The 26,871-nt window shown below is 41.1% G+C and overlaps 2 protein-coding genes across 6 annotated transcripts in view; one reads left to right on the top strand and one right to left on the bottom strand.

Moving 5' to 3' along the window:
* The window catches only part of ANKRD13C (ankyrin repeat domain 13C), an 85,063-nt gene extending 72,848 nt beyond the window's left edge, over nucleotides 1-12,215 (top strand). For both annotated transcript variants that reach the window (XM_077905009.1, XM_077905008.1), the window contains 2 exons: nucleotides 3,094-3,194; nucleotides 9,934-12,215. In XM_077905009.1, the coding sequence (XP_077761135.1) occupies nucleotides 3,094-3,194; nucleotides 9,934-10,064 (232 nt within the window). In that variant the 3' untranslated portion in view covers nucleotides 10,065-12,215. The remainder of the gene's footprint in view (nucleotides 1-3,093; nucleotides 3,195-9,933) is intronic.
* Nucleotides 12,216-13,600: 1,385 nt separating this feature from the next.
* SRSF11 (serine and arginine rich splicing factor 11) overlaps nucleotides 13,601-26,871 on the bottom strand; it is a 28,236-nt gene continuing 14,965 nt past the window's right edge. For 2 of the 4 annotated variants that reach the window (XM_077905010.1, XM_077905013.1), the window contains 7 exons: nucleotides 26,673-26,800; nucleotides 24,817-24,898; nucleotides 20,578-20,709; nucleotides 17,412-17,501; nucleotides 15,437-15,532; nucleotides 15,092-15,230; nucleotides 13,601-14,987 (listed from right to left, as the gene is read on the bottom strand). In XM_077905010.1, coding sequence (XP_077761136.1) covers nucleotides 14,790-14,987; nucleotides 15,092-15,230; nucleotides 15,437-15,532; nucleotides 17,412-17,501; nucleotides 20,578-20,709; nucleotides 24,817-24,898; nucleotides 26,673-26,800 — 865 coding nt within the window. In that variant the 3' untranslated portion in view covers nucleotides 13,601-14,789. The remainder of the gene's footprint in view (nucleotides 14,988-15,091; nucleotides 15,231-15,436; nucleotides 15,533-17,411; nucleotides 17,502-20,577; nucleotides 20,710-24,816; nucleotides 24,899-26,672; nucleotides 26,801-26,871) is intronic. The other 2 variants (XM_077905011.1, XM_077905012.1) reach the window with 2 other exon arrangements.

The following is a 26,871-nucleotide window of genomic DNA, read 5'->3' as shown; positions in this document are numbered from 1 at the left end:
TTATTATAAAAAAATCTAACAGCATGGAAGTTCATGGAATAAAAATGAGTTTACTGTTATGTCACTAATAGTTAATAAGTGAATAACTGGGATGGGTATTTTTGTCTAGATTTTTCTGTGTGTTTTGCATTTTTTATAGGATCAGGGAATAGTTTATATTTTGTTCTGTGAATTTCATTTTTTCTTTTAAAAATGAGTGTATCTCAGAGTTCTCCCAATGATTACATTTTTCTCTCTTCTTTCCTTGGTATTTTTAGTATTGATGTACTGTCCTTTGTTGTATCATCCTCCTGCTGATAAACATTTTGATTGTAGTTTGTCATCATTGTAACTAGTACTGCAGTGAATGTCTTGAATATATCCTTTCAAACCTGTACTCATCAGATGCTCATTTTAAAAAATCCCAATTTGTGGGGCACCTGGGCGGCTCAGTCAGTTAAGCATCTGACTCTTGATTTTGGCGCAGGTCCTGATCTCAGGGTTGTGAGATGGAGCCTTACATTGCGTTGGGCTCTACGCTGGGTATGGAGCCTGCCTAAGATTCTCCTTCCCTTTTTGTCTGCCTCCCCCTCTCAAAAACTAGAAATCCAATTTAGAGAGGTGGGTGGAGTGGGAGAGATGGGTGGGTAGAGCTGACTGACAGAAAGGTAACTTCAGGCTCCTTTCTAAAGGAGGGGATGAATTGAAGCACCAGATGATTTTTCCTTCTTAGTTTCTTCCCTTTCTAGTTTGGCCTAGTATATTAAAAAATAATTCTCAGGGTGCCTGGGTGCCTCAGGCAGTTAAGCGTCTGCCTTTGGCTCAAGTCAGAATCCTGGGGTCTTGGGGTCAAGCCCTGCATCGGGCTCTCTGCTCAGCAGGGAGTCTGCTTCTCCCTCTCCCTTTGCCCCTCCCCCCCCCCCCCCCCCCGCACACATGCGCTCGCTTTCTCTTTCTCTCTCTGTCATGCTTTGTCTCAAATAAATAAAATCTTTAAAAAATAATGCTCATAGAAGAAAGGAGGACTCATATTTTATGTACATGTCTCATACTTCTCAGGAACCAAAATTGAAAAAAAAAAAAAGGTAGAATGAGCTATGCAGCCCTCAATCTATAGATCAGAGAGGGAGATTGATAGTTGTCAGAAGATGTGAGAAGGGCATTAGCCATACCTACAAATCTGCATGATTCATCCTAGTTTGGACCCCACTGATTCAAGGATGCACCAGGTTTATATTCTAATAAAGAAGAAAAATGTGGCTGATTTATAAGAGGCTATCAATTTTAGGAGTTATCCCAATTTCACAGTTAGCATGTGAAAAAGAAAATGGATACATTAGAATTTATAAAATGTGGCCATTATAACCATTCCTTCTAAAAAAAATTAAAAACAGAGCATGTACAAGCCAGATAAAATATTTATTCCACAGTAAGATACAGGTCAAAGAACAGAAGAAAATTCCTTGTAAATGCTACAGAAAAATGTAAGAAGAATGTGAAATAAGTAAACTAGGTCATTCTAAGATGAGATGATAAGATAATAGAATGAAACGAGGAGGAGATTATAAGGCTAGGAAATACATTAAGCACTAAATAACACTAGTGTGGAACAAATACATTAGAAACAATAATGAACACAATAGATGTGGCTGAAAAATAAAATTTGATAGCTCATCGTGAATTTAATGAAAGAAGAGGTTAAAGAATTAGAGAAGCAATATTTATGGAGGACAAGAAGGTTCAACATAAGGATCACTGGTGATCCATTTACATGAAAAGCCTCCAAAATGTAACCATAATAGCAAAGTAGGGTAAAACACAAATCCTTTGTGAAAAACAATCTGTAGCATAACATTAGGTTCTAAGAAAAATCTAAGGATGATTAGTAACAGTAATTATCCTGATTATACTGTTGGACTTCAGTTGTTAGTAAAGAAATCCAAAGGCATTTAGGCAAAAAAAAAAAAAAGGTAAAAACCTAGCTTTGCATTTTTTCACATCTTGACATTTCTGAGACAAAGACAATGTGATCATGTAGTGTATCTGGCTAAGATGTCATTTACATATCAAGGCAATTGAAGAAAACACAGAAGAATTCAAGACATATGGCAGCTATAGGTTCATTTTGAAAGAAAAGTAATACTACTTGAAAATGAAATCCAGGGTCAGTGGTTGAGCGTCTGCCTTTGGCCCAGGGCGTAACCCCGGGGTCTTGGGATCAAGTCCCACGTCAGGCTCCCTGCATGGAGCCTGCTTCCCCCTCTGCCTGTGTCTCTGCCTCTCTCTCTCTGTGTCTCTCATGAATAAATAAATAAAATCTTAAAAATAAAAAAAATGAAATCCATCCAACCAAAAGATGAAACGGGACATTACAGTTAAAGACTAATGGAATATTGAATTCAGGCAGGCTTTATGAAATTGTAATTCAGAGGGAAAGAAGTATAAACTGAAATTTTTTGCCAGCTAAATTTCCCTTTAAACATACAAGAAAGAGGGCAGCCCGGGGGCCTCAGCAGTTTACCACCGCCTTCAGCCCAGGGCGTGATCCTGGAGACCCGGGATCCAGTCCCACGGCGGGCTCCCTGCATGGGGCCTGCTTCTCCCTCTGCCTGTGTCTCTGCCTCTCTCTCTCTCTCTCTCTCTGTTTCTCTCATGAATAAATAAATAAAATCCTTAAAAAAAATAAAAAACATACAAAAAAGAAACACTCATTTTTGAAATCTGTAAGAAATCAAGCAATACAAACAACATAAGAGCTCTTCACACATACAAAATTGACCGTGAAATTCAGCCACCCGAGCAGTGAGACTAATTAAAGGACTCTGGAGTGTGTAGACTTCAGGAAGAACATGGGTGTAAACCTTTCATTTAAATATAAATATAAAAATCAAACAACTGGAAACTCTGGCTTCAGAATCAAATGTAAATGTTGTAAACTTTGACACATGAAAGAGAGTAATAAAAAACCAGGAGACGTTTCCTCATCCTTAACCTCTAGACGTCAGTACTCCTGTCTGAGTTACAAAGCATGCGAAGGCATGCAGTTCTAAAACAACAGAAGGACAGAGGTCAGTTCGAAAAATGATAATATTTTTTTCTCCTTCCATTTTTCAGATTATTGAATGTTTTGGAAGTAATAGCTCCCTTCAAGCACTTTAACAAGCTTAGAGAATTTGTTCAGATGAAGCTTCCTCCAGGCTTCCCTGTAAAACTAGGTAAGAGAAAATTTATATGTAACTTCAATGTCCATTAGAAATACAGATCTGATTAGTAACATTTAATAAGAAATGTACTTGGAAGGAAAATGATTTCCTAGTTGCTTACATTTTTATAAAGTTTTCCAGTGATTACACGCATTGAGATTTATGTTTTATATTTTATGTTTAGAACTCCAACAGAGAATTAGAGAATTCTAATTCTACGGGATTTAAGTTAAATGTAAGGGATATGCAAATATTTCATACAAGAGGGTGTGAGAACTTAAAATGCCCTGTGATAATGTTTTCTAATGTCAAATAGGGAGACTGGGTTTTAGCCCAAATTTTTAGCAGACTCTTGAGTTTCTGAACAGTGGGAATGTTTGTGGAATCTTAACAGTCACTATTCTTGGGTAAAATAATACTCATACATTTTATCTTTTAGTTTTAAATGTTTAAGCTTAATTTCATCTTAAGCAATGATCTTTCAAAGCACTAAACTCCTGTTTTTGTCTGTATTTATCTTCCTAAGTATATCAGAAAACTGGGAACAGGAGACTGTTATATGGTTCTTTAGGAGTTTCGGCTTAGGTTTAGTGTTAAGCTTCAAAAGAGCCAGTAATACCACCCATGTTCTATTTGGATGGTCATTAAATATGCCACCAATTATTTAATCAGTGCTTGCTGTGTGCCAGATGCTTTTCTAGGGATGAGAGATGGTAAAAGTCTCTGCCCTCTTAAGGTTTACATTCCAGTGGAGAGAAAAATAAATATATAGTAAGTATAACCTTTATTTAATCCCTCAGATAGATTTTATTTTTTTTATTCAACATTACTAAAATCACATTTCAGAATAATTAGGCCAAAATGCTTTTCTCTCAGAAATAATGCTTTCATTGCTAAAAATTAAACATGACCTTCTCAACTTTACAGACTTGGAAATAAGCATTTTGTGGGTTAAAATGGATTTTAAAACATTTTAAAAGGTCACTGTAGATTCCCTTTGTAATGAAATAGTATTGAGAACCCAGTGTCTACTTGAAGAAACCAGTGATAAGATCATAAGGTAGAAATGATTTGAAAACTAAAGCAATCAAGAGATGTGTGTTTGAGCTGCTGGTAGGGATCATTATGTGCTCATTTCTGCAGAAGCTTAAAATCCGATTGTAATATTCTATAGCCCAAAAATAGTTGATGCATTGGACTCTCTTCTAGGTACTATATTTTAAAGAGGCACAGTGACAAACTAAAACAGTGGGCAGGGATTGAATATATGAGAGTTTCTAACTATCTCTGTATTCATATCTATTTAAGTCCCAAACCTCAGTCAAACCCACAATACAATATAGATTTGTATTTAAAAGAAATGTTTTGATTATGTGAAAAGGAAAAAAAAAAGTAAACTATACTTCTTTGCAGGCATTTCTCTAATATAGAACCACATTCTTAACAAGGGATTGATAATGTTTTGCTTGTATACTTTAAAGTTATTGGGAATTTGTTTACCTTTCTCTCTCTCTCTCTTTTTTTTTTTTTTTTTTTTTGGTCTTTTTTGTCCTTCTTTTGAATTAACTCTGTAAAACTCTGATCCTGGGTTTGTTTAATCTTCCACCAGTTTTCTTATGTGTTCAGGCTAAAAAATACAATTGAAGGGAAAATTATAAAAATTTAGAAATTGTTAATACAATTATGTTTTCAAAATCAGCCAGAGCTTTAAATGCTAATTATGAATGACCTTTTCGCTTTTTTGCTTCTTCTCCCATTTTGCTCAAAGGCTAAATTTGAACCTCTTTTATCAGTCCCCAGTTTCTCCCACTGCTTCTTTCCACAGTCTAAGCAGGTGGTTTTTGCTTCCTTAATTACAAAAAACAATCGGAAATGAGACCTCCCTCTTACTTTCACCCCCTCCATACAGACTTTTTTGTCCCAAGTCCCATCTTTTCCTTTATCTTTCCTATCTCAGTGGAAGTGGTACTTCTCTTCTTAACTTGCATAATCTTTCCATTTGTACTATGGATCTGTTCTTCCATTTCTTTTAAAAAGCTTACTCTATCAGGTCTCCCCATATTTTTCTTTTATCTTCAGACTTCCTTCTCTAACTGCTTTTTCTTAGTTGTTAGGCTTTGTTCAGGTCTTTTCCCTTTCAAAATTTAACCAACTAAGTAAAATAACCCCTTTAATTCTACCCTACTTAGCACTTGGTCCTTAATCTTTGTTTTTCATAGCCAGGCTACTTGAAAGTCTAGTTTTATATCTCCACTGTTACTTTTATCTACAATTATATTGTAAAGGGGAGAAGGTGAAGGCACATAAAGGGAGGCAGAGTTTCTCTACTTCACTTGAACTGCTAAAAGGATGACACTAAAAGACTATGGCAAATTAGTTATATATAACATATATAAAATATATATAGCTAAAGAAACTATACAAAGAGGTATATTCAAAAACACTATAGACAAATGAAATTCTAAAGTAGTGTGGTAACCTACAGGAAGGCAAGAAAAGAAAATGAAATAAAAAACCAGAGACAACAACAAAAAGGCAGACTTAGTATGTGAATAAGTCCATTAAATGTAAATAGTCTAAATAGACTGTTAATTAATATGTAAATAATTCCATTAAATGTAAATAGTCTAAATAGACTGTTTAAAAGATAGAGATTGGCAAAATGGATTAAAAAACATGACCCAAGTATATGTTCTTTTCATGCCTCCATATATGATATAGGAAGGTTGAAAGTGAAAGGATGTTTCATGTAAACATTAATCAAAGGATAACAGGAGTAACTCTCTTAATGTTAGATAAAGTAGATTTCGGAGCAAAGAAAATGATCAGAAACAGATAGGGATATTTTATAATGATGAGAGGATCAATTCATGAAGAATAGCAATTCTACATGTATATGTACCAATGAACAGAGCTACAAGGTAGGGGAAACAAAAACTTCTGAAAGAAATGAAAGGAAAACATCTAAAATTATAATTGGAGACTTCATCACTCTTCTTCCCTAAACAGTTGATATAACAACTAGACAGAAAATCAGCAAGGATACAGAACACCTAAACTACAGCACTTAATTGGCATTTATAGTACAGTTTACCCAACATTAGCTAAATACACGTTCTTTTCACACGCTCATGAAACTTCCTATACCAGGGTAGGCCAAATCCTGGGCCATAAAACAAACTTCAATAATTGTAAAAGAATAAAAAATTAATCATTATATATTCATACTAGACAGTAAGAGAAAAAGAAGAGCAAAATAAACCTAAAGTCAACAGAAAGAAGGAAATAACAGTAGAAATCCGTGAAAGAGGAAACAAAACAAATCTTGAATGTCAATGAAGCAAAGAACTGGTTCTTTGAAAAGATCGATAAAATGAACACATTTGCAGCAAGACTGATAAAAAGGGAGAAAACACAAATTATCAAAATAAGGAATAATATGGGATAGTACTACAAGCCTGCAGAAATCAAATGGATAATAAATACAGTAAAGAATGAAATGGAGGGAACAAAGGCATTCAGAGCAGAAAGAAAGAAAACTTTTTCTGTTTGCAAAAGACATAATTCTGTAAGTAGAAATCCTAGTGATTCTACCAGAAACCAGAATTCATGGGTTCTGCAAGATGGCAGGATACAAATTAAACATAAAAAAACCAATAGTATTTCTAAATACTAGCATTGAACACATAGACATCAGAATTTAAATATTAAGTACTATTTACAATTAGACAATTGTAAAAAGAAATATTTAGGCATAATTTTGACTAAACATATACATTATTTATATGTTGAAAATCATACAACACTAATGAATGAAATTAAAGGAAGATCTAAACAAATGGAGAGACATACCATGCTCATGGATTGGAAAATTCAACATAGGAAAGATGTTCATTCTCCCCAGTTGCTATGCAGGTTTAGCATAGTTCTTGCACAATCCCAGCAATAGTCTTTTGTAGAAACAGACAAGATTATTTTAAAATTTACATGGGAAGGCAAAGAATCTAGAATATCTGTATTAGTTTTCTAGGGCTGCTGTAACAGAATACCACAAACTTGGTTGTTTGAACAATAGAGCTGTATTTTCTCATGGTTTTGGAAGTTACAAATCTGAGGTCTCTTTCATGGGCTTCCGGGGCTATCCATGCCTCTCCCCTAGTTTCTGGCGATTTTCCTTGTCTTCTAGAAGAGTCACTCCGATCTTTGCCTTCACTGAACTTCTTGCCGTGTGTCTCCAAATTTCCCCATTTTTAAGGACGCTGATCATATTGGATTAGAGATCACTCTAACGACTTTTAACTTGATTACTTCTGCAAACTGCAGACCCTATCTCCAAAAGAATAGCCAAAACAATTTTGAAAAAGAATAAAATGTGAGTTGTCTATTCAGTTTCAATATTTACTATATAGCTGTAGTAATCAAGATTGTGTGCTACAGGCTGAGGGATGAATATATAAACAACATGACAGACAGAGAATCCAGAGATAGACCCTCATAAATATGCACACTAATTTTTTATAAAGATGCGATAACAGTTTGATGGAGGAAAGATAGCCTTTTCAACAAATGGACATCCAAAGGCAAAAAAAGGAACCTCTACCTAAGTCCTGCAGTTCGTATAAAAATTAGTTGAAAAGGTATCATGGACTTGAGTCTACATATAAAATGTAAAACTATAAAACTTTTAGGAAATAAACAGAAAAAACTTTAGGGATATAGGTTTAAGCAAGGAGTTCTTAGACTTCACAAGCATGATGTGTGAAAAGAAAAATCAATGAATTAGACATCATGAAAAGTGAAGACTGTTTGCTCTCTGAAAGACTTAGTTAAAAGAAAGAAAACACAAGAACTTTTAAAACTCATCAGTAACAGAACAGGCCCATTAGAAGAGGGCAGAAGACACAGACATTTCACCAGAGAAAATACGTAAATGGAACGTAAGCACATAAACAGTGTTGAGTCGTATTAACCATTCGGGAAAGGCAAATAAAACCACAGCATCACTTTACACTCCGAACAGAATGGCTAAAATAAAACATGGGAACACCAAATGCTTGTGCAGATGTGGGAAAAGTGGAGCACTCAGTACGGGCCGAGTGTCTGTGTCGTAGCCCCGAACTAGAGGCGGCCAGCTGTTCACTGCATGTTCTCTCTTCCACTCTTAACTGTGTTTATAATTGATACTCCTGCTGTTAAACCTGCTGGCTCCGCTCTGTTATCGTTCTGATAATCTCTCCAGGACTTGACTCTCTTGTGTACAGTCCTCATCCCCGTGAATGATAGGTCGTCTTCAGGTTTCCTCTGACTTCTTGGACAGAACTCTCTCTCGATCGTCTCCCTGCATGTCTGCTCCTTCTGGAACGCGTCTCTCCTTTTACTCGTCAGCCTCCATGACATTCTCATCACATCTGCCCACACAGTGCACGTCACCTCCCTGCTCACGACCTTCCACTGGTTCTCCTTTTCATCCAGAGAAATAGCCAAAGACTTGTTGACCTAAACCCCACCTGATCTGGGCGCCTGTCTCTCCTCCTGTTCATCTTCCTTTCACTCACCTGTCAGCCACACTGGCCTCTTAGCTGTTCCCAGGATACACGGGACGCTGTCTTTTTTAGGGCTGTTGTACTGTTCCCTCTGCTTGGGATTTTTTCCCTCTGGGCAGCTGTATGGTTCACGGCTCAGGTCTTTGCTGGAAGGTCACTTAATTGATGTTTTCTCATGACCACCCTGGTCAAGAGCTCCAACACGGAGACTCCTTTCTCCCCACCGTGCTTTACTACCTCTCTCTATATTCTTAGTTACACTCACTTTCACTTATTTCCCATGTCTCCCAACCCGGATATAATCTCCATCGATGAATGATTTATTTTTTTCTCCCGCTCACTTGTTTTTTCCCTTGTTTCCAATGCCTAAGATGGGTCATTAACTTTTTCTGAAGGATAGTAAATATTTTAGGTTTTGTGAGCCATATGGTTTCTGTCACAACTACTTAATTCTTGTTGGAAAACAAAAGCAGCCATAGACAGTAAGTAAATGCATGGCATCGTATGTTCCAATAAACTTTACTTAGGGACATTGGAGTTTAAACTTCATGTAATTGTGTGGGTGTGTGTTTTTAACCATGACAAAATGTAAAATTATTTGTTATTTGTATTTCTTTTGTATTAGAATGAAGAGAAATCAGCTCAGGGTCCGAATAGTATATACACTATGATATGAATAGAAAAGATGCCAGAATGTGAAAAGTACAAATATATCTGTCTCTTGGCCCCAAGAAAAAGATAAGAACCTGGGGGATTCTGTCTTAATAGGTTTAAGGTTGGGAAGCCATGAGAACTTGTATTTGTGATGTGATTCTTTTTTTTTTTAAGATTTTACTTATTTATAAATGAGAGAGAGAGAGGCAGAGACACAGGCAGAGGGAGAAGCAGGCCCCATGCAGGGAGCCTTACGTGGGACTCGATCCCGGGTCTCCAGGATCATGCCCTGGGCCGAAGGCGGCACTAAACTGCTGAGCCACCCGGGCCGCCCTTGTGATGTGATTCTTGATGCCTTGGTGTGTCTCTCTCTCCACCAATACAAAGCCCTTCTCCAAAATAGACGCACCCACTGTTGGACACGTATTAGGACTCATCAGTTCCCGAGTATTCAGTGCTTCCTTACATTTAAGGGGCGTGGATATCTCGGATAGTATTTCTAGTCTGTAAATAGATAAACATTTTACAATGTTGTCATTGATCATCCTCTCTAGATATTCCCGTGTTTCCTACGATCACAGCCACTGTGACTTTTCAGGAGTTTCGATATGATGAATTTGATGGCTCCATCTTCACTATACCCGATGACTATAAGGAAGACCCGAGCCGTTTTCCTGATCTTTAGCTGACATGGAAAGTGATGTCCTCTCACCAAGGAAAGCAAGCAGATACAGAGACCCAGAAGTGAATCCAAGTAGAAGGGACAGGTGTTCTGAGAAGAAAAGGGAATTACATTGAGCCGACACATCAGTAATACGATACAATGAGATGGGCCTTTAAAAAGAATTTCGGCAAGTTTCCTGATGTGCCATTTTCAGTCTTTTTAAAAATATACATATTATAAGTGTAATAGTTTGACACCTTAATGACCCTGAGTACTTCTTATGTAAAACAGCTATAAGTGCTGTGATTTGTTTTTAAAGATTTTTACACTTCTTGTTGAAATATATATGCATATAAATATATCTATATCTATATCTATATCTAAAACACTCCTGGACCATTAACATAAATTAAATGTCTTAAGAGATATGAAGCCCTTTTAAACTTGTCATCTTATATTCAAGGTGACATTTATAAATATTCCTTCAAGCTTTGTTTTCATAAAATGTAAACTATGTAACATTATGTATAGTTCAGTAATTTGAATGTTTGTTCAGTATAATGAACTAGAAGGAATGCAGTTTTCTGTAGATGAATGAACCAAATGGTAACCATTAAACAATTGCATTTATATGTTGCAATACATTTCAGAAGGAGCGTTCACTCTGCAGGGAATAAGGTACCTCCTTTAGCACCTTAGTGCAATTCATTGTGGTGCTATTTGTTTTTACCTGAATTCTTTCTTCAATGGAAAATGTTTGTTACTAATCTTCCTTTCATAGAACCTCTATTTTTTCTTTTTTTTTTTTCTAAACCTGAGTTTAAAAGTCCTTTTTGTGTTCATGATAAGGTATGGTTAGCATGCTTAAAGATATTCCTCTTCCAAATCTCAGCACTTTAAACAATCTCCAAATTTTTAAACTCGCTTCCTAATAAGTGCACATCATTCTGATTATTCTGTTTGTTTTTAATGGAATATGGATGCATTCGTGTCAGTTTAAAAAAAAAAAAACCCACCCACGTACTTTGGACATCCCTACATACTTAATGCTTTCAAAGTAAGGTAAAAAAACATTTTATATGCTAACAGAATATATTTGTTACAAGCTAAATTCCAGAAATGTACACAGGATTGACGATTCCTACTGTTTATTTTTTTAAGTCACGAGAAAATATTTATTGATTTTAATCTCCAAAGTGAAATCATGCATTACTCATTTTTGCATTTAAAATTTTTCATATTTATTCCAAGACGGTTTAAAGGTCCAAGACTGAAAATAAATTAGGGAGAATAATGTTTAACAGTCATAAAATGTTATGTTATATTAAAGAGCTTAGCTAAAAAATGTTTTTTAAATGTATCCTGATCAATGTGTCAGAATGCATCTGTCAAATTTTGTAGAGCGACCAACAGTCTAAACTTTTTCCAGGATTTTAAATAATTTGAATGAATTTAGAGACTTTTATTGAAGAGATGATTTATTTAAAAATCCAAAGCATCAACCATAAGAAAATTTTATAATAAACATCTATAAAGCTGCATCTTCCATGCTGAAACACGACATTGCATATGTTGACATTTTATTACATTTTATAATGAAGTGATCATAGTTACAGATTCAAAGACCAATTACTCCCACCGTATGTGGGTCTGTTGAATTTTGTGGAAAGAGCTGGTAAACCCAGATTAGGTTTATGGACTAGCAGTTGATCCCTGTTATTTTGGGAAGGCTTGTTGATCAGGGGACTTGGAGGTGGAGTCCTCCCGTGTGATGGCACGGGCGAGCAGGGCTGCGGGGCTGCGTGGCCGTGGCCGTGGCCGTGGCCGCTGTTGCCCCGGGCCCTCCCCGGGAGCGTGCTGTCCTGCAGGAAGGTGCTGCGGATCTTCTTGCACACGTGCGGATGACCTGACGCAGAAGCAGCGTGGCAGCCTGCAGCTTGGGACTTGGGTTCCTCGGAGCTGTGACTGGCTTGCTGGGGTACACTGGAGGTAGGGAGACTACTGAGAACTTTTGCACTTGGATTTTGTTCTTAACTCCTCTCCTTTTCTTTCATAAAGAGTAGTAGATTATCCATTCCAAAATGTCTTTGATCACAAAGGACAAGCAAATGTATCTCTTATGATGGTGAAAACAAGGAGTCAATAAATGCAAATAAACTTTTCACAATATTAGACTTTTCAAAATGTGCCTTTTAATCCAGTTGTTGAGTGCAGCGCTGTGCGCGCTGTGTCCCGGTGCCTGAAGCGCACCGTCCGTGAGCAGATCCAAACACCCTTCATTTTGATGATCTCACGTGAAAACCTAGGTTTTGCGGGAGTCCACAAAATCCCACGTGCCTTCCATTTGTGAGCGAAGCAACTGTTGGAAGTCGGGAGGCGGTAACGGGGTCATCCTCGGTGGCCCCTGAGAAGTGCTCGGTATCCCTGCCCCTGGGACAGGCGTCCCTGCAGGACACGATTCCTGTCCTCAGGGAGATGCTTCCCGACACCCAGGTCTCCTCCCTCTGCACCTGTCGGGTGTCACAGGGGGAGCATTGGCCAGGTGCGGTGGCTGCCGGGAGCACAGGTACAGGTGACGGTCTGGACGGCTTCGGGGAAGCTGAAACACTTCCCATAGCTGAGCCCTCAGCGGCGGGCGCGCGGCTGCCACCACCCCCAGTCAGGAGGCCCCGCGACTTCACTTCTAAGGGCCACTGGGGGCGGAGGCCCTGCGCAAACGGGATCAGCACCGTTTGTACTTTGTGTGCATCACACATTCTTACACAGGGGGAAACGGTAGAGGGTCATGAGAGAATGAGCCTGCAGGTCCTGCTGGGGATGGAACTCTGCGGGGGGGGGGGGATGGAGCATGGAGCCCTGCGGGGGGCGGGGGGGGGGGGTGGCGGTCCTGGATGGCGCCCGCGCTCTCCGGGTGCAGCCGCGGGCCGGGCTCCCCGTCCTCGTCCCACGGACCCAAGGCGGGTGTCCCCGCGTCCCCGGCACCGTCCGTCCGCACAGGGGCCCCGGGGGCACCGGCGAGGAGGCCAGCGCTCCGGGCAGGGAGGGGGCCGCGGGGCCGGGCCGCGGGGTGGCGCAGTCGCTCACCCGGACAGCGGGGCACATTGGACCGGCTGCTCCGAAGCCGCCAAGCAGCCGAGGTGGCCGCGCCCCAGGCCCCTGCCCCCCCGCCCGCTTCCCTGGCCCAGCCCGGGGCGCCCCGCCCTGGGTGGGGGCGACGGACACCCACGTGGGAGCCCGGGACCTGGGACCTGGAAACGTCGAGGCCCAGCGCCTCGCTGCTCCGCCTGGAGGCCCCGGGGCGGGGGGGCGCCGGGTCCTCAGGGTGACGAGGGGAGGCTCGGGGCACCGTCTGGGACGACGCCCCCCCCCGACGGCCCGAGACCCAGGGCGGCCGCACCTGGCCGTGCGCCCCGCGAGCCCCCCTCCCCCGAAGGCGCCACCGGGCCGCACCGCCGGGTCGGGGCCGCTGTGCTTGGGGGTCCGCTCGCGCCCCTCGGACCCCCGGGGTGTGTTCTTGTGTCAATAAACACAAATGCAGGTTTACAGGAGCATCAGCATAAGTTTAAGGGTTTTATTATCAAAGTCTTGTAAAACAATTTCAGAAACTGTACATCAACATGGCACAGACTGTAGCCTACTTTTGCTTTTACTGCACAAAAGTGAAGCTCAAAACTCCTGTAACTAAGAAAACAGTCGCCTAACTACTTTGCATTTAACATGGAATCACCGTGTGCATAAGGTTACTACTGCAGTAACAGTAACACAAATTTATTGGTTTTATACAACTCGAGATCAAATAAAAAGTACATTATCAAGTAGATTTGTCTTATTTTAAAAGCATATGAAGGTCAATTTAAAATGCACTACCCCTTTTTTCCAACACGGAGATTAAAACAAATTAATAAAAGACTGGAAAACTGACAATCGGGACGAGAGAGAACTTCCTTTTGCAGATGGACTCAGGATAGGCAGACGCGTTCACTGATGTCACGACGTGGAATAAATTATTTCAGGAAAACAAATTCCCAAACACCTTATGAAAAAGTATACAACTCTACTTCAAAATATGCTACTGACCCACTGCCGGAGACCGCTTCCTCTGAAACCTGGTTTCGTAATTAAAGCCTAATCAGCCATCAAAAAAAGGTTAGTGCATATATATAACCTTTCAGAGTTAAACAAAAGCCACGAAAATTCAGCCACGAGGCTTAAAGGATTATCTATTTCAAATGTTCATTTTCAGATGTAACTAGAAGAATGTTAATTTGTCATGTCAACAAACAAGACCGTAAGGAGATCCATCATGTTGGAGGATTTTAATGACATTTAGGATATTCCTGCCACAATTAACATGCAATCAGTGCATTCCCTACAGGGCTCTATACGGCAATGAATCAAATTCTAGAAATACTATAAGTGAACTGACTTAATAAAGAGGATCATACAACAGAAACAATCCATGCCTGCTGGAGACGCATGCAGCTTTTCGTTGTGTTGTGAAGCAGCACCAGGTTGGTACAGCTGCTTGGTTACTCGATCAGATCTCACCACGTCAACAACTGGTTACTCGTGTATCGTTTTCTAGAAGCTTTGGGGTGTAAATGACTAATATCACTATCAGGAGCTTTATAACCATTTGTAACTCAGAGCTGTGCACACCTAGGTCGGAGATGAACAAATACAGCGTTGAGGTCGCACGAGGAATGACACTGATGCATGTTTACAGGCGGGCGCCACGGGCCGGGCTCAGTCACTCATGTCCATGTCCTCCTCGTGATGGTCATCCCCATTCACTTTGGATTCCCGGAGGGCGTCGCCCGGCCCCTTCTCCACCGAGCACTCCTTCGTCTTAGGGGAACTCGGTTCGGCTGCCTTCTTCTCCTCCTTCTTCTCCTTCTCGCTGTCGTAGCCCTGCTCCTCTTCGTCGTAATCCCGTGTGACCTGCTTTGCCAAGGAGAATAAAGAAGTAAACGTCTTTCCAGAAAGACCGGCTGGCAAGATCCCCCGCGCTCCCCCGAGCGCCGGAGCAAACCCGTTTGTAAACCTACTTTGACGTCTTTGTCGCTCTCCGACTTTCGTTCCCGGTCCTTCTCCTTGTCTTTACTTTTCTTCTTCTTGCTTGTTGATCGTTCCCGTTCATCTCTGCTTCTCTCTTTGTCTTTATCTTTCTTCTTCTCCTTTTTATGTCTAGGGGGACAGGGACACACACAGCCTCAAACCAACGCGCTCTACGCACGGATCAGTTCCCGGCGAGTGCGGCTGCACAGCCTGGGTCAGGGCACAGGGCACAGGGCACAGGGCACAGGGCACCGAGCCACGGGAAGACCTGGGGGGGGGAGGGGGCGGGCGACGACGACGACACAGACCCGGGGCCCCAGCACCGACATCCTTACCTCCGAGGGGACGGCGAACGCGACAGCTTTCTTTTAGGCGACCGAGGCTTTTTGGGAGACCGGGTGCCACTGCGACTCCGCCGCCGCCGTCTCTCTCTAGAAGCACAGACGCACCAACCACGCTTACACGCGGCCCGCGCCTGCTCCTGCGGCCGCAGCTCGGTTCTGGAAGGCGCTGTTCCTCCGTGCCCCCCCCACCCCCACACACGTGGCCCCTCCTGCTTCGGGCGCTCGCCTTGAGACTCGGGGACCCGCAGGGGGGCCACCACCGAGCGGAGGCACAGAGGGACACCCGACTCCACACACCTGCTCAGGCTCCTCCTCGCCCTTCGCCCCGTGACCCCCCAGGCCCCCAGCTCTCAGGCTTCGTCACACGGTCCCTGCAGCCCTGGACCCGCACAACCGCCCCCCAGGGTAACCCGGGTGGAGCGGGTTCAAACCTCTGCGGAGGCCGGAGGCGAGGCCGCGCCGTGCTCCAGGGAGGACGCCCCCGTGCCCCCGCGGGCACCCGCCCTTAGCCCCGCTCCTGGCCACCATCTAGCCCTGCCTCGACCTGCCCCTTGTGGACACTTCACGGACACTTCCTGCCAACGGGGTCGGCGCCACGCGGCCGGGGCCAGGCGGCTGTCGCGCGTGCTGCCCCAGAGCCTCTAGCGGACACCTTCCCTCTGTGAACCGCTGAACGGTCCTCCCCGGAGGCCCGGGCCCCTGTCGACCCGAGTTAGTTCACGGACATGCGGGCGGACTCCTGGGCTGCCGGCGCTGGCTGCTAGGACACTTGCGAAGACGTGTCCGTGTGGCCGTGGTGCTTTACACCCCCGGAGGGAACTACTGTGTCAAGAAATCCGGACTTTTTAAGGAATGGCCAAATGGTTTCCCAAAGCATCTGCCCCATTTTACGTTCCTACCAGCAACGCACAGAGTTCCAGCGTCTTCACATCCTCCCCAACCACTGGTTATCATCTTTTAAAAAAAATCTCACCATCCCCTTCTGGGAACGCCACATTTTTGATGTAAGCATCGAGAGAAAAAGCACGACGCGCAGTGCTTCTGATCTGCACTCCCCTCAGCCTCTCACGACCCACTGGCACTTGGTTACGTCTAGAATCCTTCGCACGTCCCAGGTAACAAGGGCCTTCCTAGTTTCTCTACGATTTGCAAGCACCTCCTAGCACTCTGGGCCATCCTGACTTTCTTGATCGTGTTCTCTGACACACACGCCTTTAGGAGCGATGATTTCCAATTTTTCTCTATTTCTCTTTCGTTGCCATCGAGGAAACCACTACCAGATGCAAGGCCATAAAGAGTTAATTCTATGTTTTCTTCTCGAAAGTTTCAGTTGGACTTTTATATGTAGGTCTTTCATCCACTGAGCTGTTTCTTATACAGAGCGTGAGCCTCCCAGTGAATCTGCACAATCAAGATACCACAACAGAGCCCGGCAGCGCGACAGTGCAAGCGGGTGTGGAAGACGATGGAAGCAGGCGACGCTTCCTACAGGCGTCGGAACCACCTCGGGAGCGAAAAATACAGGTTCTGTGCAGTGAAGCTGCAACACCGAAATTTTCACTGTGGCACAATAAAGGACCTAGATCGGAACTTACATACAAGGCCTCTCATTTTATCAATAAACCGGTGCCTGCATGCACGTGGATGTTTTAAACATGACGTAATGAAGTTAATGTAGCACTTCAGCGTATCTCAGCCATTAAGACGTCACCGACAGACCGAATCAGGATGTGCTATGTATTTGGCAAACCTAAAACCTGACCTCTGTTGAATTCCATGTCATTTCAAACAGAACGCGGGAAAACATGAAGTAAAAACCCTTCACGTTATTCTTCACAAATGGCCTTTAAAAAACGTCGACACTGACGTATGCACCTACGAACTGGAAACCATTTCATGCCCACGGCCCACGGATATTCTTGCGCAAGTTATAAAAGGTGCCAAGAACACAGTACCACCCCCTCACCTGCTTGCACTTCTGGAACGTCTGGCTGTGCTGTAACTTTTTGGTGGTGTTTTGGAACGTTTCTTTTCTTTGTCTTCTTTCTTTTTGTCTCTAATAAACAAACACAATTTTAACGAACGCATTAAATTAACACAGCGCTGCAAATAACACCGGCACAACGAGCTCCGCTGCCACCTCCTTACAGAAACGAGCTGAAGTGGCAGATCAGTGGGAAATAACTTAGAGACGAATTCCACTTCCTGCTGTTCCACATAAACTTCTCTCCAATAGAGCAAAACAGACTATGCGGTGAAAAAATAATACAGGATGTTGTCCAATTTCCTGGTACGCTGGCAACAGACACCAACAGTTTTCACAACGATCTCCAGGCTCCTCAACGGCCCCTCTCCTCCCAGCGGGTCACCAGCTTCCCCATTCACACGGCCCTGCGTCCTCTACTCTCAGGCCCAAACCCACGAAGTGCTACCACGTTTAATCATCAATTACCAATATTCTTCCCAAGCACATACCCTGCGCTGCTGCTGACCTTTACACCATGGACCACGCCCACCTACTTTCTCCTGCTACACGTTCTGGGCTCTCCAAAGCTATCAGAAAAATACCCCATCACACTGGGCTGTTCCCACACATACCTCAGTTCTCAATCTTTCACATATTCTTGTACATTTAACTTTTACTTCCTGCAGCATTTCCCCCAGATTACCCTTCTCCCCAAGATCCTGGGTAAAGGTAATCAACATATTTGTTGAATGGGAAGTCCTGCACCCACACCTATACCTATCCTCGACTGTAACGGCAGAGATTGGAAGTATCCCTCCATTCCTTTTCTTTTTTTAAAGATTGTATTTATTGATGAGAGAGAGAGAGAGAGAGAGAGAGGCAGAGACACAGGAGGAGGGAGAAGCAGGCTCCATGCAGGGAGCCGACGTGGGACTCGATCCCAGGACCCCGGGGTCACACCCTGGGCCAAAGGCAGATGTTCAACTGCTGAGCCACCTGGGCCCCCCAGTATCCCTCATTCCTCTTGTTTTTCTAAGTCCTTCCCCTCTTTGGTCACCCTGCTTCCATGACTTACCCCCTCCTCGTTCCAATTCTTTAATTTCTAGTTACTGTGATTAGAGTCGCCCTTAAGGACTCCCTCATGTTTCCCCAAACTGATCCTCTATCAGAAATCCTTCCAAAGTACACATTTGAAAGCAGTAACCCTCCATCCTGTAACTTTTCCGTCTGTTCCCACTGCCTCCTGGGGCAGGTACAAACTCAGCAGTGGCAACACCACAGCCTCCGGTTTGTCACCTGTCCCACAACACCTCTTCGACCTCATCTAGTTTCCCCGGTGCTACTCGCTACCCTGCCATTCCAGGTACTTACGCTAACTCTGTAAACAACATCCTCTGCCTACAGCCACGCTCCAAAGTGCAGTCAACACCGTCAGAACGCAACCACCAGTCACTTCTCAATCATCTTCCCAAACTACTAACAAGGAGCCTTCCTTGGTAATTACCTTGATCCCACTCGTATAAAAAAAGGCCCTTGAGGGAAAGCATGCCCAACTCCTCTTTGTATGATACACATTTCATTATTCAGCTTTGCTTAATCAATTGGATTAAGAGAACCCCCTCTGTAAAATAGAATAACTAAAAGCCTCCTCACGGCTGAATACTCAGCAGAGCCACCCCCAAAACTTTGTTCCCAGTTGACTTACATGCTCACCAAGAACAAACTTTTTTGGACTCTGATTATTTTTAATTACATAATTAAATATATAAATGGACAATAGTATAAAAAGTCGCTTCTAGAAAATTAGGCAAATATTTTAGAAAGAAACAGTTGCTAAAAAAACACTAGCATTGTGCAACTGTACGTGTGCGACAACTATAAATGTGAAAAAAATAATAAAAGCCTAAGCCCCTTTTTTAAATTTATTTTTTAAATCTATTTTATTTATTTATTCATAGAGACACAGAGATAGAGAGGCAGAGACACAGGCAGAGGGAGAAGCAGGCTCCATGCAGGGAGCCTGATGTGGGACTCGATCCCGGGTCTCCAGGATCATGCCCCAGGCTGAAGGCAGACTGCTAAACCCCTGAGCTACCCGGGCTGCCCCCTAAGCACTTTTTAAAAGTGATAGTTCTCTTGCTACTGTGAAGATTGTTCAAGTGCAAATACAATGACATGGCAAATGTTACTCAAGACTACATATTAGGGATCCCTGGGTGGCTCAGCGGTTTGGCAGCTGCCTTCCACCCAGGGCGTGTCCCCGGGGCCCCGGGATCGAGTCCCATGTCGGGCTCCCTGAGGTGAGCCTGCTTCTCCCTCTGCCTATGTCTCTGCCTCTCTCTCTTTTCATGAATAAATAAAAATTTAAAACAACAACAAAAAAGACTACATATTAATTGGGACCCCTGGGTGGCTCAGCGGTTGAGCGCCTGCCTTCAGCTCAGGGCGCGACCCCAGGGTCCTGGGATCGAGTCCCGCACTGGGCTCCCTGCATGGAGCCTGCTTCTCCCCCTGCCTGGGTCTCTGCCTCTCTCTGTCTCTCTCAGGAATAAATGAAAAATCTCTGAAAAAAAAAAAAAAGAAAAAAAAGAAAAAAAAAGAAAAAGACGGACTACCCATTATCTTAAAAGGGTTTGGCCCTATATGAAAGACCACTGCTGAAAGAATGCATGTTTAAGTCAAAAGAAAATGTTAAGGTACGATGACTGTTTAATGAATCCTCAACTTTAACCTCTAACTCATTCCCATCATGAGATAAGGGGACTGTCTTAAGCACGGCTCAGTGTTTACAATCTAGCAATGCTTAATGTTTATAAGGTGCCGATAACGGGATTTTTTTAAAGGTGAATTAAGGCATAGTTGTCTGCCATAAACTTTCCAGCATTATCAGGAGGAATGGTGGTAGCACTATAGCTTTAGCAGGGTTGAGTGTAAAGAAGGAAATGAAAGAAGGTAGTAGGTCACCTAAAAATTTTTACTACAAAGAAATCTTATGTAGGTTTTCAGCTCTAAGGAGAAATCTCAAGTTTACAAATTTGAAATAGTTCCTTTCTCCAATCTAACCTTAAGTCCTTTCATCAACTCTTTTGTCGGTAAGTAGCCCGTATTTAGGATCTTGGGAACTCTCAAATCTGTCTTCTCAACTAATGTCAATGGTCCACCGTACCTGGTTTTTGATGTGCTCCTTGACCTTCTACCTCTCTCTCTAGAATGAGATCTTCTCCGCCTTGGACTTTTGGATCGTCGCCGACTCCTTGACTTCGAATGTGATCTCCTTCTTGATCTGCTTCTTGACCGCCTAATAATGCAAAAGAAAGCCAATACACATTAATAAAGGCAGAAAGACTAGGTTTGTGACTGGCTTACTAGCATCAAATGATTCAGATATATGGGTTACCCATCAATAAGTGGGGGTAAATTTCAATCGGTTGCTGGTATTATTTAGTCCATAAATAAAACTTTTTTTCTTAAGATTTTCGTATCTTGGAGTGACTGGAGGGTTGGGGTGGGGGGGGTGGCAGGGGGTGGAATCTCAAGCAGATCCTGTAGCCAGATAGCAAGGCTTAATCCCAGAACCCTGAGATCATGACCTGAGCGAGCCAAAACCAAGAGTCGGATGCTCGACTGACTGAGGCACCGCCAAGGGGCCCCTAAAACATCTTTGATACCCTAGAAATGAATACTTAATACCTGGAATTTCTCACCTTTTAATCTTTTTACTCAACCTGTCAAAAGAGTCCTATGCCTCTGACATTACAACTCTGAACCTGAAAATCATGCTAGAGAATAAAGGAAAATAAAAAGTATCTGATTCATTAGCAGCATCTTCCACAACTACATAGAATATTTTAGCATGTGTATTATGGGATTCCTCCCTACTGCAGGTTAAGTCTATTTATCAATACCAAACACTTATGTGTGCTTACTACATGCTTTAAATTATTCTCAGCATAAGTACTGACATAATAAATCATAATAAAGCATATTATTCCCATTCTATAAATGAAACCACTTAGTGTGTTGTTGCCTTCTACAATTTCTAGTTGTTCTCTGAAATACTATTTCACTTCTCTGATTTATAATTTGAGAGAAAGCCAAGCAATGGAGCCCGACATAGATCTATTCAACTCAGCACAAACTGTTTAACTCTCATTTCCCTTCAAAACTGTCACTGCCTCTACATCATCACCTCTTTCCTGTCACATAACAGAAGCATTTCTCTGGGCCCTCTCCCTACCTGTTTCCTCAATCCTGTACACATTCTCTTCCAGGACTTCAGAAGCACAATTAACATTATGATGTTGTCACTAATCCTTTTGTTTCATTCTCTTTTAAGAATAATTAAAAATAAATTGCATCCTTTGCTTAAGACTTTTATCATTTAACTTCTAGGGACCATTGAATGTGCTTCTATGGGAAACTTCTATTATAGCCTAAAACTTTTCACATTCGTTCTTTCAAGATGCCCAGAGGACAGACACTTTAAAAGTGATAAAGATCTATATTCAAATCTCAGTTGCAAGCCAGCAAGTGGAGAGCATTCTTTGAGACTATTACTTCCACAAACAAAAACAGTATCATCTATATTAAAGTATTTGTTACTTAAAATGAAATTTAAAAGTTCATCTCAGTGCCTTAGTGTAGGTGCCCTTCTTTCCTCTTGCTAGCGTCCTAATACGTCTGCTGTTGCCTCCTCCTCTAAAAATCGCTGTTTCAAAACTCATCACTAGGGTCTTCCTGAATAAACTTCCATTTTAATCATCTATTTTTGACCATATTTGGAAACTGCTAAAACAATCCCTTCTCAATAACATGTCTATAGCCTAGAAATTGTTCATGTAATGCTTACCTACTGTTCAGTAAGCTTCATAAAAATGGGCAGTAAATTTGTCTTATTCAACACTATACTTTTGAGTAATTACTATAGTGCCTGACTCTAGCAAAAGGTAAAAATTTTACCAGTATTATTTTGGGTGATATTGACTCTAAAATACCAGAATCATCAATTTCTTCTTAAAAATTAGAAAGATATTGGAAAACAAAAAATTGATGTTATCAGAATGAAGTATTACTCATCTTTTGAGGATTTTTGGCTTTAAGAAAACCTTAAACTCACTATCATTTTAAATAAATGGAGTAATTCATTTTTCCTACCTTTAATGTATATGTAAAAAACAGATACAGAAACTACAAATCATAAGCACATTCTTAGAATGTCTTCCTAAATAATTAATAATGTAAAATAGTTTCAAATACCTAATAAGCAGAGGTACCGCGTCCATCTGTTCACTATAAGGTCCTGAAAGTTATTTTTTTAAGAGTAATGTGCTGCAGAACTACTTTAACACACTTAGTAGCTTACAGTAGTTCTTAGAAAAATCAGAGAAATATATGAAATTAGCATATTAAAAAGTTTGTTGAAAGTATGTCATTTTACAAGCCAAGATGCTTAAGATAATACTGCTCATAATAATTCTCTGTTATGACGTGGTTATTTCAAGTGTCCAAAAACACTCTTGTTCAAGAAATTAAGTGTCTCACTGTTATTTCCCATTGGTCCATACTGAAGTAACTCAAATTAAAATCTGATTAACAGTAGTATGTACTGGTTCTATACAGAAAAAGGACTTAGGTTCTCAAACTTTTTAAGTGTTAAACCTAAGAGCATAGTCCTGGAAAATTAGGATAATTAGTACCAATTATTTCACATAAAGAGTAAAATTTTAGCTGATCCTGAGTGTTTGCTTTTTCCTTTTTGTTTAAACTGGAGTTCCTCGGGTGCAGATGAAGATGTGGCAAAGAGTGTTAGGCAGAAGGGAATATTATGAGCAAAAACACGGAGGGGTACGGAAATGTATATTTAGGCAAAAAGTACTGTAGTTAAGTGTTTTGGAGTGGCAAATGAACAAGTGTGGAAAGATAAACTGGGCTGAATAGTACAGAAACCTGAATGCCATTCTCAGGTTTTATTTACCACGTTCTTAAGGCCAATAAGGGTGCTCCTCAAAGATTAACATGATCCAGACTTGGTTTTTTTGAAAGATATCTTTAAGAATGAGACACGCTAGGGAAAGATGGGAGGTAAGAAAAAAAAGAAAAATAGAGGACAACCCTGTAACATTCTGCTATAGACTGAATTTTGTGTCCCTTCCAAAATTCTTATAGGATGATATGAGGTGGGACCTTTGGGAGGTAATTAGGTCATGAGACTGTAGCTTTCATGGGATTAATGACCTTACGAAAGAGATCTAAACCCCTCATCCATTCCCTGTGAGGATAAAGTGAAAAGTCTTATTAACAAAGGTCCTCAACTAAACACTTATTTTGCCAAGACCTTGATCTTGGACTTCCCAGTCTCCAGACACGAAAAAATAACTTCTCTTGTCCGTAAGCTACCCAATCTATGGTATTCTATTATAGCAGCCAAGTGGACTAATGCATAGCCTTGTAGGAGTCTATGAAGTGACTTGACACTGTCATGAGGTCCATAGGTCAAAATCACTTTAAAAAAAAAAAAAAAAAAAAAAAAAAACAAGATATTTGCCCTTTTCACCATGTTGACATTTGAATGGTGCAAAAGCAATGGTGGTGTCAAAGGGATAGCATCTTCTTAGCACAAATCAAGGCAGCAGCAACTGAATTGCCCTAGCAGTCGCTGCATTCTTCACTGGCAATTGGAGTATGCCCTTGCAGTAAAAGAAAAAAGAAAAAAAGAAAAAAAAGCCATTTTCACTAGAGGTCTTTGATGAAGCAATATAAACCATTTTCTTAAATCTGGTTCTTTGAATACTATTAACACAGTACTACTAAGTAGTAAACATTAAATCTAGTCCCTTAAGCAATGCTCTGTACAATAAATGCATAAATCACTTCTCAAATTAAAGCTCAATGGCTGTTGTTATTAAGGAACACGATTGTGTGAGTTGTGAATTTAACTAACTGCTTTTCCCATGTGAAAAGTGAAAGAACACGTTTACTGGGAAGAACAAGTACGACAAACTGGCTGTTCAGACTAAGGTACCGGCAGACATTTCCTTGAAAAAAATGCATGAAGCCTATCATCTCAAGAAAAATAAACTTGTTGCTGATGATAAAATCTGAAGTTTCAAGAGAAAATTAAATTTCTGCTAACTCATTTTAGCGCTCTACTCCCAGTGCCTTCCTCCCATCCTTGGATTTTGGAGCTTTAAAGTACCAACTGTCTTGTCTGTTCAGGCCATCTCCTTTCTCCATGTATACATATGGGAACCCACACACTAACCTCTGCTAACGGCAGCAGTTACTAAAACACACTTTAGCCAAGTAGAGCTAAGTAGATTAACAGGTAGCAAATTAAGAAGAATGTGAAATACAGAAATTATCTTTGTCTAAGGTATAATTAACTACCTACAACAACCAATCTAACCTGTGCCTAGAAGACGAAGGGGTCCTCCTCCTCCTAGAACGTGATCTTGACCTCGAGTGCCTTCGTTTTTCTTCTTTCTTATCTGGATTTAAAAGAAAGGAATCTGGATTTAGAAGTCATCAGATAGAAAGATTGTGCCCATTTGGGAGTTATTCTAAGAAATTATTATCTTAATTTTCAGATTTTATATATATCATCCTTAAATGTTATGTGATCCCTTTTTCTAGGCGTTCAGTAGGTCCAAATTAGACTTCTGATTTTCAGCTAGCCAAAGGTCCCTTTGACTATTTCATTTGTATCAGACTCGGAGGGCTGTGACGTATTATCCATTAACAACCTAATGAAAAGGATTATCCTCATTCTTTATAGGTTTCTAAATGAGAGTCCCTTTTTCCATTCCCAGGTTCTACTTTCCTAAATATAATTCACCCAGATTACAACTTTACTTTCATCTGTTATGCATTAATAACCTCTCTCCAACCAGCACTTAACTGTAAGATAAATATATTTAATAGATTCAAAATAACCAGAAATATAGGGATTTTTAAATTCTTGCTCCATTAACATGTTCCTTCTTTACCACCTAGGTCTATGCTCCTCTGCTAAGGAAATTCCTGTATATTTATGTTAAAGCGGTTAATACACAGGCTTAATATTTATCCTTCAATTCCAGAACGTCAGGACTCATTCACTCTTTGCACTATACTACTCTATGACAGAACTGGATTTTAGTAAGCTTAGCTCTCTTTCTTAATCTGAGCACCTCCTCTTCCTCTCCAGTTTTCAATGTATAAGTTAGAAGGAGACAGACCTAGATGATTTGACTCCCATTTCCTAGTTTTTAAACAACATTGAAACAATTCCTTTAACTTGAGACTTAAAGCCACTGCATTCTCCATACATGGTCTATAATCAAAGTGAGATTAAGTTTTTCTTTCACACTTAGATCATTTTAATATAATTTATTGCAAATGTCAGTATTAATAAGAAAAATCTTCAGATTTATAAGTAAATCACTTTTAGTAATTCCAATTACTAGCTGAGTTTTCGATAAGAACAGAAAGTTGCAGCATGGTGCCCTACTTTGGTGTCACATATATCCAGCCGTCCATCTAAAGCTCCTACTGCTTGCTTGCCTTGTGGCCTTGGACTCACTGATTCTGATGATTTAATAACTGATATAAAGCACTTGGTATTAATTTATCCAACATTACACTTACAATCATCTTCCTAAAACTATATATACCTAAAACCTTGCCATTTATTAAGAAATACGAGTGAAAAATCAGTAAAACGTTATTTAATGGGGGGAAAAATAATCCAGGATGAAACATTCAATCTATATAGGGCAGACGGTAGGATAATCATTTCATCTCAGAAAGACAATCTGTGAAGAATAAGGTATTTGCTTTTCTTTAAACAAATGTCATTAATAGAAGCATTTTTAGAAAGTTCTCTAGGTCAAATAAAAGACTAAAATCAAGGAGGCGATCCCAACAGATGCCAACATAAATCCAGGCTCTAGGATTCAAGAACACATTACTCTTTGAGGGATGGGGTAGGGTGTCGTAGGATGTTCAGCATCGTAGGATGTTCAGCTACATCCTGCTCCTCTCCCACTGGAGATGCACTTGGTACAGCCTAACAATTACGTACCTCCAGATATTTTCAAATATCAGGGTGACATATCCCCTACCCTCACCCAGGAGAGATCACTCTACTACGTCATCTTTTATCACAATTTAGAAAATTAAAAAATGACTACAGTATTACTCAACATTATTCCCAAACTTAAGCAACCATCATTTTCACCAACAATCCTATGGTTTAAGATTCAACACAACCACCTATTTTACCTGGTTCTATAGCAGCAGAAATTAGGGACTGTGCTTCTCGTACTCTCTTCATGGCTTCCTCTATTTCTTTACTAGAGGTATCTGATTTCAGACTTGGTGAGACAAGACCAGCAGCTACATGATTCAACCTGAAATAGAACCAAGAACTGAGATCTGAAGTATTTTAAAACACACAACAGTATTACAAATAAATGTGTAA

Source organism: Canis aureus, chromosome 8 (assembly GCF_053574225.1).
Source record: "Canis aureus isolate CA01 chromosome 8, VMU_Caureus_v.1.0, whole genome shotgun sequence".
NCBI lineage: Eukaryota > Metazoa > Chordata > Mammalia > Carnivora > Canidae > Canis > Canis aureus.
Note: the sequence above shows the minus strand (reverse complement) of the source record. Positions and strands in the feature narration are given on the sequence as shown.